General features: G+C 38.7%; 1 protein-coding gene across 1 annotated transcript in view; it reads right to left on the bottom strand.

The window, feature by feature from the left end:
* DNAH11 (dynein axonemal heavy chain 11) overlaps nt 1-17005 on the bottom strand; it is a 315752-nt gene that overhangs the window by 188090 nt on the left and 110657 nt on the right. The window contains 2 exon segments of the mRNA XM_049714548.1: nt 1574-1705; nt 15158-15391. Coding sequence (XP_049570505.1) covers nt 1574-1705; nt 15158-15391 — 366 coding nt within the window.

The following is a 17005-nucleotide window of genomic DNA, read 5'->3' as shown; positions in this document are numbered from 1 at the left end:
TTTGTTGAAGCAATGCTTTTTCCCCTTTTATGAATCACCCCAGGTGATTTGATCACTTTTGTGACTTTATATTCATTATTACTGAAATCAGATGGAAAAATACACTCTGTATTAAAATAGCACATAATCCATTATTTCTGCATGTCAGAGGTATAAATAAACTATACTTTCAACCAAGTCCATTCTCAAACTGTTCTGCTTTTAGTAGAGATTTCCACGTCATTTTTCATTAAACCAAACAACAGTGGTTTTTTCGTTGCTATTCCTTCTTATTTTACTCAATTCTATCCATTATTTTCCCAGTTTGAAAAAATAATTCCAGTCTCTTTCAAAATCCAATTGACCCAAGGGTTTCTTAGGAATCACTGGAAGTTACCAAAATTATTATCTAGTCATTTGTCTGATATCTACATAAGTCTCGACATTGCATATTTATGCATACCAAATGAGCAGGAATTAGACAGTCTCTACCTCTTTAAGTACAAAATAAAGAACATATTTTAAATCAAAATTTATCCTGCTGCAAGCAAATCACCACTGATAAAACATAATAAAATATGCAAGGTCATATTCAAAGAGTAGTTATCAATGGCTCATCATCAAAATGAGAATACATGGTAATCATGTTTTGCAAGGATCAGTTTCAGATTAGCAATTAAGCAACATTCTTCACTGATGGTCCTCAACCTGGATCAAGAAGTTTTTTTTTTTTTAACTTTTTGCTTACATAAGGAAGCATTTGCTAGCACTTTGTGAAGAGAATTAAAATTCACTTTGATTTTAATAAATTGAGGAGGAACTAGAAAAACAGCAGCAAACATCTCACAATACAAGCATGCATTCAAATTGTGAAAGGAAATGCCACCCTCAAAAAACAAAAGGGATTTGGAAGAAGTAGGTTATGGGCATGGTATGTCAATTTTGTTCACTAGACAAGCGAACAGTGTATTTAAGTAGCAGCGTATTTTGGAAAAAGGGTGAGAGATTCTCCTTCCGCATTAAACACTGCCGGTATCTAAGAGACACGTGGACTTTTTAAAGAGATAAGAAGGTTACACTGAAAGGATTAGAAAATAACTTCTTTAAAGAAAGTAATTTAGCTTTGAATGGAAAAGACAAGGGGTGGCCAACATTTCTCTTTCTTCAAAAGGAAAATAATCAAAAGCACACAGAGATGGTTTAGGTCGTACACAATCTTACTGCTACTGGCTGGATAAGCCACAGTGGTGGTTATCACAGGCCAATGGATAATTATGTGTAGAGAAGCCGGAAGACAGGGAAATGAACACGTGACTTCCTGTGGTTCCTCCATCCTGACTTAATTTTTGGATGATCTGAATTAGAGGCTCCTGACTTGGCCAAACCCTTTGGGATATCACTTGGGATAACTCTCATGAGGATAATATATTCGCTAACCCAAATAAAAAATACCCAAAGTAAATGCACTCAGCTTCTTAGGACTAATTAAAATATACAACCTTAAAAAAAATGACTTTCTTAGAAGTACTCTTGATAATAAATACCACTTTTAGGAAACAGCAAAAAACACATGAAATTTCTACAAATAACTTGCCTTCTGAGAAATAAGTTTTGCCACCACGTCTCTGGCATGGACATCTATGGTACAAATTGTCATGATCTTCTGCCTGTCTCCAGGTAGAAGTTCTCCCAGCAGAAGTGCAATCAGTGTATTCAACTGAGAAATCTAGAAGGCATATTTTTTAAAGGAGGTAATAGTTACAAATACAGAATCTTACAGCTCAACAGTCTTTATATTTGTAAAAGTCCCTTTAGTTTACAAAACTATTTCAAATACATCGTCCCAGCTGGCTGTCAAACCACCCTGGGGGTAGGAGCAGGAGGGAGGAATTTAATTAAATTACTTAATTTAAATAGAATAAATATTATTACTGCCCCCCCCCCCCACCCGCCCCCCGCCTTCTGAGCTGAGACTCAGAGAAGACAGGTCAACCCGGAGGTAATGACAAAGCCAGAGGGAGAAGCAAAGTTTCTTGGCTGCACTGAACTCACTCTCCAGGTAACCACGATCTGGTCTGCAACTTTGCTGGAAGAGAAATGACTGCAAAATTTTAAAAGATCAAACTGAGTTAATGTCTGTCAAAGTATAATAAGAACTAAATACCAAGTGCTGTTTTGTTTGGTTGGTTTTGGGTTTTGTTCGTGTGTTTTTGCATGGGATATAGGATGATAACTGAGAAAAGATTTAAACAGTACAGGTGATGACTAACCCACTTAATTCTTATTCATACCCCTATTCTTGTCTAAACAAGAATTGTCTTGCCCACCAATTTCTGAGATCAATAGTTTTCAAACTACTGGTCTCTTTTCCTAGAATGGAAAGGAATGCAATGGAATGGAATGACATGGAATAGAAAGAAATAAAAATGCTGCACTACAGCAGTAAGAATATGTAATGTTTTGTGAGAGTTTATTTCAGTTTCATACTGGAGTATATACGTATGTGTGTAAACTTGATCTGATATAAAATATATCTTACTGTTAATTGTGGTCAGAAAGTTCTGAAGGATCCTCTTAGGTGGTCATTTTGTTAGCATGCTTATTTACATAAAACATTCCTGTCTTACTCAAAGCTTATTAACAACAAACAACAAAATTCTGCCTTATTCCAGGGTATCATATTGTAAAACTATACTGTCCCCTTTCCTGTTTAGTTCCGCAAAGGATAGTCAATGACAAACTGTTAGATCCTGAAAGAACTGGTTGCAAGTGAATATATCATATCATCAAAGGCTCTCAAACCTTTGTACCTACTGTCACAAACATATTCCCTATAGTACTATTACCACATTCCAGAAAACACCAAACAATGCAGACTGCCCAGAGACGGCTGTGCAGCTGCACTGGAGAAGATTCTATAATCACAGTAAGCATGGAGAAGGCAGGCAGGATGGCATAACCGCAGCACGCACAATTCACATTAAGTCAGAGTCTACAACGTGCCCGGCACTAACTAGGATTATTGTCGGCATCACCTCATGTCATCTTCACAACAATCTATTATCCTCATTTTGCAGATGAGAAAATTGACTCGTAGGCATGTTAACCACACTTGCTAAACAGGGCAGGGGGAATTCAAATCCAGACACTCTGACTTCAGAGCCTGAGTTCTTACTGATCACATTGCATAGATTTCCTGTACCAGCCTCCACAAGATCGATCCACCCACCACTTTCAAGTTGGACAAATGGTAGTTATGCAGAAAGTATTCCAGAGAGACTTAAAATCAAACACAATGAATAAGTGGTTCAAAGGAATAAAAAATACATACTTTAGACATTCAGCATATACAACAGCCTTATAGCTGTTGTTGTATATTCTACTTTCAATATCCTACATCTATCTATAAAATGTAGTTACATGAGAAGAAAAGCAGAGGCGATTATTATTTCATGTATGCCATGTTCAGTGTTCATCATGATTTTCGGTTCCATGAGGGCAAGGTCTGCATCTGTCTAGCTGAGTGCTTTGTCCCCAAAGCCACTAGCTGCTGAAAAGTAGGTGCTCAGGGACTTCCCTGGTGGCGAAGTGGTTAAGAAACCACCTGCCAATGCAGGGGACATGGGTTCGAGCCCTGGTCCGGGAAGATCCCACATGCCGCGGAGCAACTAAGCCCGTGTGCCACAACTACTGAGCCCGTGCACTGCAACTACTGAAGCCTGCGTGCTCTAGGGCCCGCATGCTGCAACTACTCAAGCCCGTGCGCCTAGAGTCCTGCTCTGCAACAAGAGGAGCCACCGCAATGAGAAACCTGCGCACCACAACGAACAGTAGCATCCACTCACTGCAACTAGAGAAAGCCCCCGCGCAGCAACAAAGACCCAACACAGCCAAAAACCAAACAAACAAAACTGAAAAGTAGGTGCTCAATGCATGCTTGAGTACTGAGTAGATGACTGAATGAACAGTAATAGCATATACACATGTAAGTTTCTCAACAAAATTTATAGGCGTGTTGGTTAGAAAGAAGGTACTTTGGCATTGGATATTTTCTATCTCGGTCAAGATATCCAGTCTTTAGAGTCACAAATCTTACACCAGTACCAGTACTTGGTTAGAAAGAGTTGGTTGTAACAACAGTAATAATATTTTAGGTCTCTTAAGAACATTTTTCAAGTGCTTTCACAAGCAATGTCTTGTCTGAGCTTCCCTGTGGCTTCTCCATTATTGATTCCTTTTTTACAGAAGTTCTGTCAAGGGACAGATGATTAAAAATACAGCTCATCAACATTATCTGGACAGCATTATATGTTGGGGATCTCACACTGTCTCTCAAGATTAAACTTGATTAAACAATGATGCTCTTTTCTAAGTAATAAAATTCTGTACCCACACACACACACAAATAGTAGTTATAAAATAGCTATCATTTGGACAGTGGCATCAGGCAGCAATTACTATACATTCATATTGTAACTGCATACAAGTTTATGGTCTGTGACATATATAAAATGTTCCTCAGCAGCTTTTAAGAAATATATACCTTATCATGTAATCAGCACTTATTCTTGCCCTTGATTAAAGAAACGTCACATGATTTTCTACTGGATCAAGGATGTTTGTCTCAGGTCAAAAACATACCTCTGAAACTCAAGTGGCTCTTTTCCCGGTACACCCTGGTTTAGCTGGAGCATATGTACGGTGTATCTTGAACCACAAAGAAGCCTACCTTCACTTACAGTCCAAACTCCTATCCATGAACACAAAGCCTTCCATGACCTCCCATCACTCTTTTCCCGCCTGACATCCCTCCAACCATCCTGGCCTTCTCTTTGTTTCTCCATCATGGCTGCTTCAAGGTCACAGAGACTGTTTCACCTGTGTGGAGTCATTTTCCCTCTGATCTTTGTAGAGCTGGCCTCCTCTCATTATTCAAGTCTTAGTTTAAGTTCACCTCCTCAGATCAGCCTTCCTTGGCCATCCTATTTCCACCTACCCAGTTATTCTACATGTTCCTAATTTATTTTCTTCATGGTTCTTACTAGTATCTTATCATTCACTTATTTACTTCCTTGTTTACTGTTTGTCTCCTCTGCTTGACTGTAAGCTCTCAAGGAGCAAGGTCCTTATCTGTCTTATTCAACACTACACTCCCACATGTAGCATAGCAGCCAGCACAAAGCATGTCCTCAGGAAACACTCGTATGAATAAACAAAGGAAGAAATGAATGACAGCAATAATACACACCCGAACAACATTTTGTTCTCTCATCCCCTCAATCACACAACACTAATGTGGTTACTGTTTCCAGAGCTTATAGGCCAATGAGGAATGCAGATAAATAATTACAATTGTTTTGCTAAGGCAAGTACAAAAGTACTATGACAGCACACAGAAATAGGACCTTGCTTAATCGAGAGCTTGGAAAGACATCTTACAGGAAAGGGTATTTATGGTGAGAACTAAAGAGTGAGTACAATTTAGGCTGTAGAGAGTTTAGGGGTTTCCCTCCCAGGGAGGCAGTGTTTAAGCCACAGGAAACAGCTCAGGATATGGCAGGTGGCCCTGGGAGGGAACTCAAAGAAGTCTGGGATGGTGAGAGGGAAACGGAGAGGCAGACCAGGTATGTAAGGATGCTGTAGAGGGAAGCAGGGTCCCAAACACGCAGGGCTGGGCCAACTTTCTGAGGGTCTGAACTTCAATTCAAGGGCAAGAAGACACTGGTGAAGGGTTTAGGGAGGTGGGGTGATAATCGGATGTGTGTTTCTAAAAGATTTCTCTGCCTCTAGTATGATTAATTGGAGGGAAACAGGATTGGAGAAAAAAGACCAGAGAAGAGGATGCTACACTCATGGCAAGAGAAGAGTAGCTGGGACTAGGTTATTAACAAAGTAGCGAAGGAAACAGTAAGAATAAATATATTTAGGGCAACTGAAGAGACTTGGTGGTTGGCCGGGTATCAGGTGAAAGAGGAGTCAAATGGGCTTCTAGTCTGAGCAACTGGTGAAGAGTGTCGGTGTTTTTTAATGAACTTGGGAAGCACTGAAGAAGCGGGTTTGAGAAAAGTAAATGTATTTTGAATATTCTACGCTGGACGTGCCTGTCAAATTTCCAGTGCACAAGTCCAATATGCCCCTGACTCCACTTCAAGAGAAAGATCTGAGCTGGAGGTCAAAGTCACCAGCATATTACAACAGAAACTGAGCAGCCATAAGGGCAGATGAGATTAGCCAGGGATATGTGGTGTGGTGGAAAGAAAAAGGGATCTAAGTCAGAGCCACAAGGAACAGTTAAGAGGCAGGAGGAGGAAGAGGAACAAGGAAAGAAAACTGAAGAATAACCCAAGAAGTACGTGGAAAAGTGGAATTCAAATAAAGATGAATATAAGGGAAGAGGGCATTTGAAAAGGAAGTATTTCTAACGTTAAAAAAACAGAAATATACTCAGTCAAGTGATTACAAATGGTTCTTGGAGAGAGATGAGGATGAAAAAATGTAATGAGTAAGTATAGATATTTAGTTCAAAAAGCTTGGTTATGGGCTTCCCTGGTGGTGCAGTGGTTGAGAGTCCGCCTGCCGATGCAGGCGACACGGGTTCGTGTCCCGGTCCGGGAAGATCCCACATGCTGCGGAGTGGCTGGGCCCGTGAGCCATGGCCGCTGAGCCTGCGTGTCCGGAGCCTGCGCTCTGCAATGGGAGAGGCCACAACAGTGAGAGGCCCGCGTACCGCAAAAAAAAAAAAAAAAAAAAAGGGTTGGTTATAATATAAGTTCCAGCGACAGAGTAGGAAATGGAAGGAGGTGTGATATCAAGGAATACTTTTTGGTGGTTGTATTGTTTTTAAGCAATGTGAGAGATGGGGATGTTTAATTGCTGATGAGAATGAGCCAGTGGAAGAATTTGAAGACACAGTAGAGAAGGAAGTCACGGAAATCCTGCGGACGAGACCCAAAGCACAGATGGAGACAAGGCTCCAGAGGTCAGAGGCCATCCTTCCATTTTAACAAGAGGACGGTGCAGAGGGCAGAACACCAGCCCCATTGCCATTGATCTAGTTCCTCTCTGATGGCATCAGCAGATAATAAGAACTAACATTTATTGAGCACTTACTAGCTAACATATCTAACAAGCATTATTATATATGTGTGCATGTATATATATAGTATGTGTGTGTATAATATCTATCTTTGTGTATAAATACATACACATATTTCTAATTTAATCATCACAATAACTCTGTGGGGAAGGTACTATTATTATTCTCATTTTATATATGAGAATACGAGGTAATTTGCCCAAGATCACACAGTTATAAATGGTGGAGCCAGGATGTAGTACAGGATTCTAGGATTTTATTGTATATTTTATAAACCCAAAAGTTTCCCATGTGGATAACATATTCATTAACAGAACACCTTGGCCAGACAAGAGTTGACCTCTAATGATTCCGGTGGACGGAAAGAGGTAACTAGGCATCCCCCTCCTATAAATTCTCATGTTTAGATAAACACGGAAACAATTCCCAACGGAAACAATTCCCAAGAAAGTTACATGAATCTTGATCACTGAGGTTTATATGTTACAAATGTCTAAGACACCACAGCGTTCTTCCAAAGAGGACCAGCTTGCTTGGTGGGACGATGGTGTGCTCACCATGAAGGAAGGTGTCAGGCATACACAGTAACATACTCAAGGTCAGAAAGAAGGGCTGGTTCCCGATACATAATGGTGGTTGATTCTCAATTTTGTCCTCACCCAGCTCCTACGGCAGTATGGTATAAAGAGGCTATGTCTGTGAACTTAAAGAGACATGTCCCTAAATACTATAGGTTAAATAAGGCTACACAGAAAGAACATTTTCCTTGTAGTAGCAGAAGCACTGCAATTTTACCAGGATCAAGGCATGGCAGATTTCCCATCTTAGGCACACCCAAGCCACAGCAGCAAAGGAGCTGCAAGCGCCCCTCGGTAGAAATGTTAAGATCTGGAGCGTGTAGTCCTCAGCTCAGCAAACTGAAGTGGACATTACAAGGTAACTACTACAGCACTTTGGGAGTCAGCTACCAGAACCCTCAACCTCTTTCCATCTGGACGTACACAGAAGTAATGCTCTCTGGGTCTCTTAACAATAGTAACAAGATCTCTAATCCCGAAACCCATCAATGTTTCAACTTAAGCAGTATCAGAAACAATGGATTTTCATTTCAGCTAGAACAAAGAAAATTGCCAAAGAGACCAGGTCCCACACTCTCTGACACTATCAGGTCATGGGTTGTGGGATCTCGGTTTATCGCCTCCCTTTGCACTGTTCGTTTCCTACTTCTCCTTCAGTCATATTGCGAAAACCAGCACAATATTGAGCAATGTATGTCAGAGGCAGTGAGCATAATTACCCCATTCCTGACATTAATGGAAATGATGCTAAGGTTTCACTATTAAGCATGATTTTCTCTGTAGGTTTCTGGTAGATAATCTTCATCAAGTTATCAAGTTTCTTTCAGATGCTATGTGGGAAAAGAAAAAGGTATAAGAATTGATAATCAAAGCTCCCACCTTAAGAAACTTGAAAAAGAGAGGCAAATTAAACTCAAAGTAAGTAGATGAAAGGAAGTAATCAAGATAAAGCAGAATTCAGTGAAATACAAAACAAACAGTAGAGAAAATCAACAAAATCCAAGATTAGTTTTTTGAAAACTTAAATAAAATTGATAAACACATAGAAAGTCTGATTACAAATAAAGGATAGAAAACACAAATCACCAACACCAGGAATGAAAGGGGGACACGATGCCAGACCCTCCAGATGTGCTAAGGATAACGTCGATATAGGAAGACCAACTCACATCAGTAAGTTTGAAAACGTAGATCAGGGGTGGATGACCGTTTCCTGTAAAGGGCTTTGAGGGGTGCAGGTCTCTAGTGCAATGATATCACTTAGCCAGTGAAGCCTGAAAACTACCAAACACACAGGCACCGGGCCAGATTTGGCCAGATGGCTGTAACTTGCCAAACCCGGACTTGGAAAAAATGGGTAAATACCTTGAAAAACAGAAATTCCAAAAACTGACACAAGAAAAAAAGAAACCAGAAAAGCTACACAACAGCATGTACGTAAAAGAAATCAATTTATAAAGAAAGAAAACCCCAAGCCCAGATAGCACTACCAGTGATTTTTATAATAAACTCTTTCACAAAATACGTGAAAAAGCAATACTTTCCAATTCCTTTTAAGGAGCATAATCCTCATCCCCAAACTGGCAAAGATATTATAATAAAAGAAAACTACAGATAAATGTCCCTTATGAATATAAATGCAGAATTTCTGGACAAATTAGCAAATAGAATCCAGCAAAAAATATATACATCTATAAATGGTAACACATCATAAATGCAAAGTTGCCTTGGCATTCAAAAAATTCACCTTAGTAACAGAATAAAAGAGAAAAACCATAAGAGTATCTCAGCAGACTTGAAAAAGTTCAACTCCTCTTCAAAATAAGAATTCTCAGTGTGTAGTAATAGAAGGTATTCCCCTCTATTTGAGAAAGGTCATCTACAAAAATCTAGAACTACTATCGTACTTAATGGTAAAACATTGTTCTTCCCTAAGAGTGGGATTACTTCTATGTAACATTATATTCAAGGTTGTAGCCAATTCAATGACTCAAGAAAAGGAAATAAATGGCAAAAGAGAATGGAAGGTCAGAAGTAAAACTGTCATTATTTACAGATGGTATACTCATGTACATAGAAAACCTGTGAAACTATACTAAAAAAAAACCAAAAACCTACTACAACTAGCAAGCAAATGTGGCGAAGTCTCAAGACACAGGTAAATATTAAAACATCAATATATTTCTGTATATCAGCCACAAACAGAAAATTTAAAATTAATTAGCATATGTTTACAGCATCAAAACATATCAATTATCTAAAAATAAATCTAGCAAGAAATGTATAAGACCTCTGCATTGAAAACTACAGAAAACACTGTTCAGAGAAATTAAAGAAACCATTGGAACAGGGCTCTATTTACAAGGTACCTATCTTTAAATTTAAACTTTCTTACCATTTCTATCATTTGTGTGGTTACTGGTCTACTCAAGTTTTCCACCTCATTTTGAATTAATCTTAGAAACAGTGTTCATAGAAAATTATCCATTTAATTTAGATTTTCAACTTAAATATTAGTATAAAATCACATGTAATGTTGTACAGTCTTCTAAAAAAATCTCTTTGTCGTACAAGAGATTTTTCTTTTCCCTATCCCTTTATTGTTTCTGCTGGCTCCTCTGAACTGCAAATCTTTGTCAGTGTTTGATCTGTTCAAAGAACCAACGCTTGAGTTAATGGATCAGACTGGACTCATGGTCTATATGGGTAACAAAGCTCTTCTTTTGTTACCTCCACTTATTGCGGGGATCTTGAGTGACTTCAGGATCTGTTCTGCTTTTTCCTCTAGAACAGGAATTGGTAGACTACAGGTAATGAGCCAAGTATGGCCCACCACCTGTTCTTATAAATAAAGTTTGACTGCAACTCAGCATGCCCATTCAGTTAACAATTGCCTATGGCTTCTTTCCTACTCCAACAGCAGAGAGGAGTGGTTGTGAAAGAGATTACAAAGCCCATAAAGACTACAATATTTACTATTCCATCCTGCACAGAAAAAGTTGTCCAACCCAAGATCTACAGTCAAGACAGTCATGGCAGAAGTCCTCAATAAACGTCTCACTTTGTTTATGAAGTATTTCTCAGGCCTTTATCCTGATAATCTGATAATCTCTTGGGATGTACAGGAGGCAGGACTGGTTCCAACTGCCCACCTCTTACATATTCATTAATTATCACTGACCATGGGCCATGAGCCCCACATGTTTTTTACCTTTACTGAATCTCAGTTTGTAATTTCTCTGGAGTTTCACTGGGATAAAATAGGTTTATCATGGCAATAGCTTCTTCTTTTTAATATGTTTAGACTGTGATTTTCTCTGCTCTTAGTCATCTATCAGTTTGATTCCATCTGTTATCAACTTCTAGGCATTCCTCAAATTATCCGGTCCAGTATTTCCAGGTACAATATGATTTTTTTTTTCCTATACCTTGTCATTCAACATAATTTTTGATGTGTTAAAGTAACCAGGTTGGGCCTAAGATGGAGTCGCTCACGTTACCCACATCGGCAAACCAAAACTTAACTGTTTCTATGTTGGGCTCTCCCAGAAAAAGCAGGCTTAGGTCAACCAAGCAGTGTTTGCCTGCTCAGCACACGTTACCTGACCTGGCTCCAGGCTTCCCTTTGCTCCTTACGAGGAAAGTAACCCTGCTTTAACTAATCAGCAAATGCCCCCTTCCTTGCTCCTGCTTACTTTGGTCTATAAAAATCTCTCGTCTTCTACAGCTCTTTGGAGCTCCTTTCCATCTGCAGACTGAATGCTGCCTGATTGATGAATCACTGAATGAAAGCCTACTAGGTCAGTAAATTGTCTGTGGAAAAATTTTCTGTTAACAGATGAGAGGGGCGGTAGAGAATATGTGCTCTACTCATCATCTTGTAGCTTCCTGCTGTTATGAAGCATGAGCCTATCAGGTCACAAATTTCTATAAAGACAAAAACAAACAAAAAACTCATTTCCAATATACACTGTGTAACTGCAGGCTTCACAGCCTTCCCTATTTGGGTCAAAGGGTCAGGGCAAGATAAGAACACTATCAACACGGTATGCAATTGTTTCTGAAAAATTTCTCAACGATTAAAAATGAGGCCAAAAACTGACCCTAAGCAGGAAAATGAGAGTCTCTTTCTTATACCTATAATATTTCTGAATATTTGTGGTCAGAAAGGATAAATAGTTAAATAAGAAAAGCTTTATATTGTTTATTGTGAGTCTTATTAAAAGTACCCTAGGCAATGTCCCAGCACACTTGTAAATAATATTTTGAATCCAAAATGCTTCCATCTCTTTTTCGCTGATTTGCACACAGCTCAATGATAAAGAAGAATGGAAAAACTTTCTTATCAGATCCCAAGCCTAACCAAATACTTTTGCCAAGGAACGCTCAAATTTGAGAAATTGTATTTTATTTGTTTTACTTTCAAAGACTCTGGCGAGGCAGGGATATATATTCAAAATGCAGTATTTTTGCCTTTAATCTCAACACTACCTAACATGCAATTATAATATGTCTGGTGGGAAATAAAGTTTAAAATAATTATCTTCGTTTACCTCACTTAGTTCTCAATTTGGAACTGAGAACTAAGGAAAGAAATTACTTGTTCAGGTAGATTGTCAGTTACAGCCAACTCTGATTTCAGTTTTGAAATTAAGCTATTTTAAAGGACTGAAGTTCACCTTAAAAACTGCTCACAGTATTAGCAAGAGTAGTTTTAATTAAAAACAAACTCCAACAGACTGTTACCACCATTTTTAAAGAGTGAAAACTAATGGGGTTTCAATTTAGATGCACACACTTCTCATGAACCAAACTGCAGCTTTAACAATATTCAAATGTTAGCTGCTCTGGTGTGCATATTAGTACCAGTGGCAACATTGAAATGCTGTATTGAAGGCATCTGTTGGCTGGTCTGTCAAACATTCAATTCATGCTGGAAGTGTTTCATAATTAAGCCCATAAATACTGTCTTCATAAACCACCCTCTTTGTCTACTTCTCATCTAACACGAAAAAGAAGCATTATTATAACTTGAACAAAATGGAAAACTTTAAAACTATTTTAAAGGAGAAAAAAGCTAAATTTTCTTAATTAGCTGAATAACCTAAGGCTACTGGAATATAAATAACTTTAGCTCTAAGAATAAAAAGGATCAACCCTCACATTTAGGTCTTTAATCCATTTTGATTTTATTTTTGTGTATGGTTTTAGGGAGTGTCCTAATTTCATTCTTTTACATGTAGCTGTCCAGTTTTCCCAGCAGCACTAATTGAAGAGGCTGTCTTTTCTCCATTGTATATTCTTGCCTCCTTTATCAAAAATAAGGTGACCATATGTGCGTGGGTTTATCTCTGGGCTTTCTAACCTGTTCCATAAGAACCTAGGGGCAGGACAGGAATAAAGATGCAGACGTAGAGAATGGACTTGAGGACATGGGGAGGGGGAAGGGTAAGCTGGGACGAAGTGAGAGAGTGGCATGCACATATATGCACTACCAAATGTAAAATAGATAGCTAGTGGGAAGCAGCCACATAACACAGGGAGATCAGCTCGGTGCTTTGTGACCACCTAGAGGGGTGGGATAGGGAGGGTGGGAGGGAGATGCAAGAGGGAGGAGATATGGGGATATATGTATATGTATAGCTGACTCGCTTTGTTATAAAGCAGAAACTAACGCACCAGTGTAAAGCAATTATACTCCAATAAAGATGTTAAAAAAAAAAGAATCAACCCAATGTTGATGACAGGGGAGGCAATAGACAATTCTCATGCACTGATACTGGGAAGGTAAACTTGGCATGATGTTTCAAAGGCTTAAGAAGGTATAGTCTCTGACCTAGCAATTCTACATCTGGAAGTTTATCCTGAAGAAATAAAGAAAAATATGTGCAACATGGATGTAAATGCAAAGCTGTTTACTACAGTATTATTATTGAGAGCCAAAAATAAAAACCACCTAAATAGCAGTGATAATAACAACAGGCAGTCTTATAACATATTGGGTTAAACTGAATGGACAATTCCTTTATTAACACAGAGGATATTTGAGTAAAACGAAACACATCCACATGCAAAGTACATAGCCAAACATGAGAGAGGGGAAAACAGAGAGGGGGAAGGAAGAAAGGGAAAGGGTTGGGGGAGAGTGGGTGATAGTCCCTAATGCCAAGGATGTGCATCCAAGCTAGAGCAGTAGAATGAGGTTAACAGGCTAATGCCACGGCTGCTGAAAGGAGAATTTGAGTAGAGACCCAAACATCGGAGACTGAAGTTTAAATTGCCCACATGGCAACACAACATTTCTGTTCTCTGCCTCTTATACTCCCTGAGCAAGGCAGGGAGTTAGAACTGAGATGCTGACATAAAGCCAAGATCCTCAGAGTATTACACAGTCCAATAAAAGGTTCTAGAAAAACTCTACCCACCAGCTCAGAGAAGCAAGAGGAAAGCGTGAAACATCTTGGGGCTTCGGATAGGAAAAAAGTCCTCTAAAAGAAATCAAAATCTCAGGCCTAAGCCATGTGAAGCTATGGCATCCAAAATGACCTTGCCACTATGATCGGTAAATCCCAGACTGAGTAACTAACCACAAAATTAATCCCGAACTCACAAAACCTGTAGAAACCTGGAGGCAACAAGGAGAAAAACATGTAGGGACATCTGCTCAGTGTAGAACGCACAGAATTCCTCCAGGAAAAAAAAAAGCCAACCTGAAGATAACCTTTAAAAATAAACATACAAAAAACAAGTTCAAATTAAAAAAAACAGCCTCAAAGGAACAGAACCACCTAAATAAGACTATTAAAGAGATAGAAGAATAAAAACCATAATGAAGACATGTCATTATAAAACTGATTTTTAAAGAACCAAAAAGAACTTTGGTAAATTCAGATACAGTAACTGAAATTAAACTTATGAAATGGGTATGTATTAATAAAAGTGTTTAGGGGTAAAGATGACTGACATTTGCAACTTCCTTTGAAAGCGTAATTGGAGAGTCTTACATAGGAGGAAAAAAATATGTACAGTATCTAGGTGTGGGTGGTATACTAGATCCTTGGGAGATAATGGACAAGGATGGATGTTTTTTATTTGTTTGTTTTATTTATTTTTTATTGAAGTATGGCTGATTTACAATGTTGTGTTAATTTCTGCTGTACAGCAAAGTGACTCAGTTATATATATGTATGTGTGTATATATATATATACACACACATTCTTTTTTATATTTTTTTCCATTATGGTTTATCACATGATATTGAATATAGTTCCCTGTGCTATACAGTAGGACCTTGTTGTTTAAGGATGGATGTGTTTTAAGCCCATGTAGAAAACAAGAAGGACAACACCAAACTATAAAATGGAAAGCTAAACAAATGATTGCTAAAATCTTCCTAGCGTCATACCTTGAACACAGATGACACTCCATAAAACAAGAATGAATGAATGAAGCTTACCTCTTCAAGTCCCTTTAAATCTCAAAATCATAAATCTTATAAAATACCTGTTTTTTATGGAAATCCTTTAGGGCCGTTTCGTAGCCTTCCTCTAGCCTACTGAAGGCTATTCCTACATCTGTAGTCCACCAGATTTGTGAGCTAGTTAGTGCGACTTGAGCCGGGAAATCAAAAATCCACAGTTCCCTGGGTTTGTCCTCATAGGCTGCGATGGCTTCTGTGATAGAACGTCGCACTGTCTCTTTCATGGTCTGTTCCAGCTGCAGAAGCCACGTTTCCACCTTTTGAAGCAAATGGAAGTGCTGTAACACAGGCTTAACTATGGAAAAGGGATTATTCCATCCTCTCATGGCCTTGAAGGCTACACAGTTATACGTATAACGAGCCAGTGAACTACTGATTAATGAAGTCCTTCCTACATGAACCTGGATTCTACCGGGATACTGCTCATCTTATTTCACCTACCAGCTGGCTGATAAAATTCCACATCCTAAACAGACAAGGTGTTCTCCATTATTCATTTTTCAGATTTGAAGACCTGATGGTTCTAGACCAAGATCCCCTCTGATAACACACAGTGTTTTGAGAAACCAAGCATCACAGCCAATATGCTAGAGTAAAATTCTAGAGGTTTGGAAATAATAGGAAATTGATTTTTTAAACCGAAGTACAGTTGATTTACAATGTTGTGTTAGTTTTAGGTATACAGCAAAGGGATTCAGTTATATTCTTTTTCAGAATTTTTTCCATTATGGGTTATTACAAGATATTGAATATAGTTCCCTGTGCTATACAGTAGGTCCTTGTTGTTTATTTGTTTTATATATAGCAGTGTGTATCCATTACTCCCAAACTCCTAATTTATCCCTCTGCCCCCTTTCCCCTTTGGTAACCATAAATTTGCTTTCTATGTCTGTGAGTCTAGGAAACTGATTTTTTAAATGTATCTTTTGATAATTTTTAAATCTACTAAAGATTCTACCCTCAAATCTACATAGTTCCTAGTCTTAAGCCAAAGTGTTTTCAGCAAGTATCTTAATTATATTCCCTACTGGCTCTCATCCTCACACTTGTCATAAATTACACAGCAGGAGAGTATGAGAGGACAACTGCCGACTTGTGAAAATCTTTTTTTAAAAAATTCATTTGAAGTTTATTTTGCTCCCACAAATATATTTCAGCCAGTTTTCCATCCTATTCAAATATGCTTTGTTATATTTATCCATATATCTGTTCCTTCGGGATGATATTATATAACAAAAAGGATACCTATACCATTTGCAAATAATTGATCATATCAATAAAAAAATAACTATAATAAATAAATTCCAAGGACTATATGAGATCCTGAAGATTATACAACTGATTTCTTTCCCTGCCTCTGTGAAGATGACACAGCATTCATTCCTACAACCTCTTCCTCTGGAGAACTGGGAAGGAGCGGTACGTGGTCAGTGAGCTGACAGCCTTCCCTATTGGAAGAAAAAGGGAAGAACCATCCCCAACATCCTAAAAGACTTCTCTCCTGGCTTCCTAGCTGGGCTTTGTTCAGATACCTGAGAGAGGGTGACCTAATCACTACTGTAGTCACTCCGCACAACTCTTAATGTCACCAAGCAGCAAGCTCTCTTAGTAAATTAGGGATCACTTGATCATATCCCAGATACCCTGGGATCCATGTCCTTAGTATGGCCACCTGTTCTCGAGGACTCTCCAGTCCATCTGGGAAGACCAAACACACATACAAGGTGACACATCAACCCTTGTTCAGAGACTATGCCAACAACGGCAACTCAGCTCAATATAATTTGAGAACTAAGCCTTGATGAGGTGTTTGCTTGATCTCCCACTTCTTGGTCTTACATCAGCTTCTGTCCGACCCTCTATAACAAGAA

The sequence above is a fragment of the Orcinus orca genome, chromosome 9, assembly GCF_937001465.1.
Source record: "Orcinus orca chromosome 9, mOrcOrc1.1, whole genome shotgun sequence".
In the NCBI taxonomy this organism is placed as follows: domain Eukaryota; kingdom Metazoa; phylum Chordata; class Mammalia; order Artiodactyla; family Delphinidae; genus Orcinus; species Orcinus orca.
This window is presented reverse-complemented; position numbering and strand designations above follow the sequence as displayed.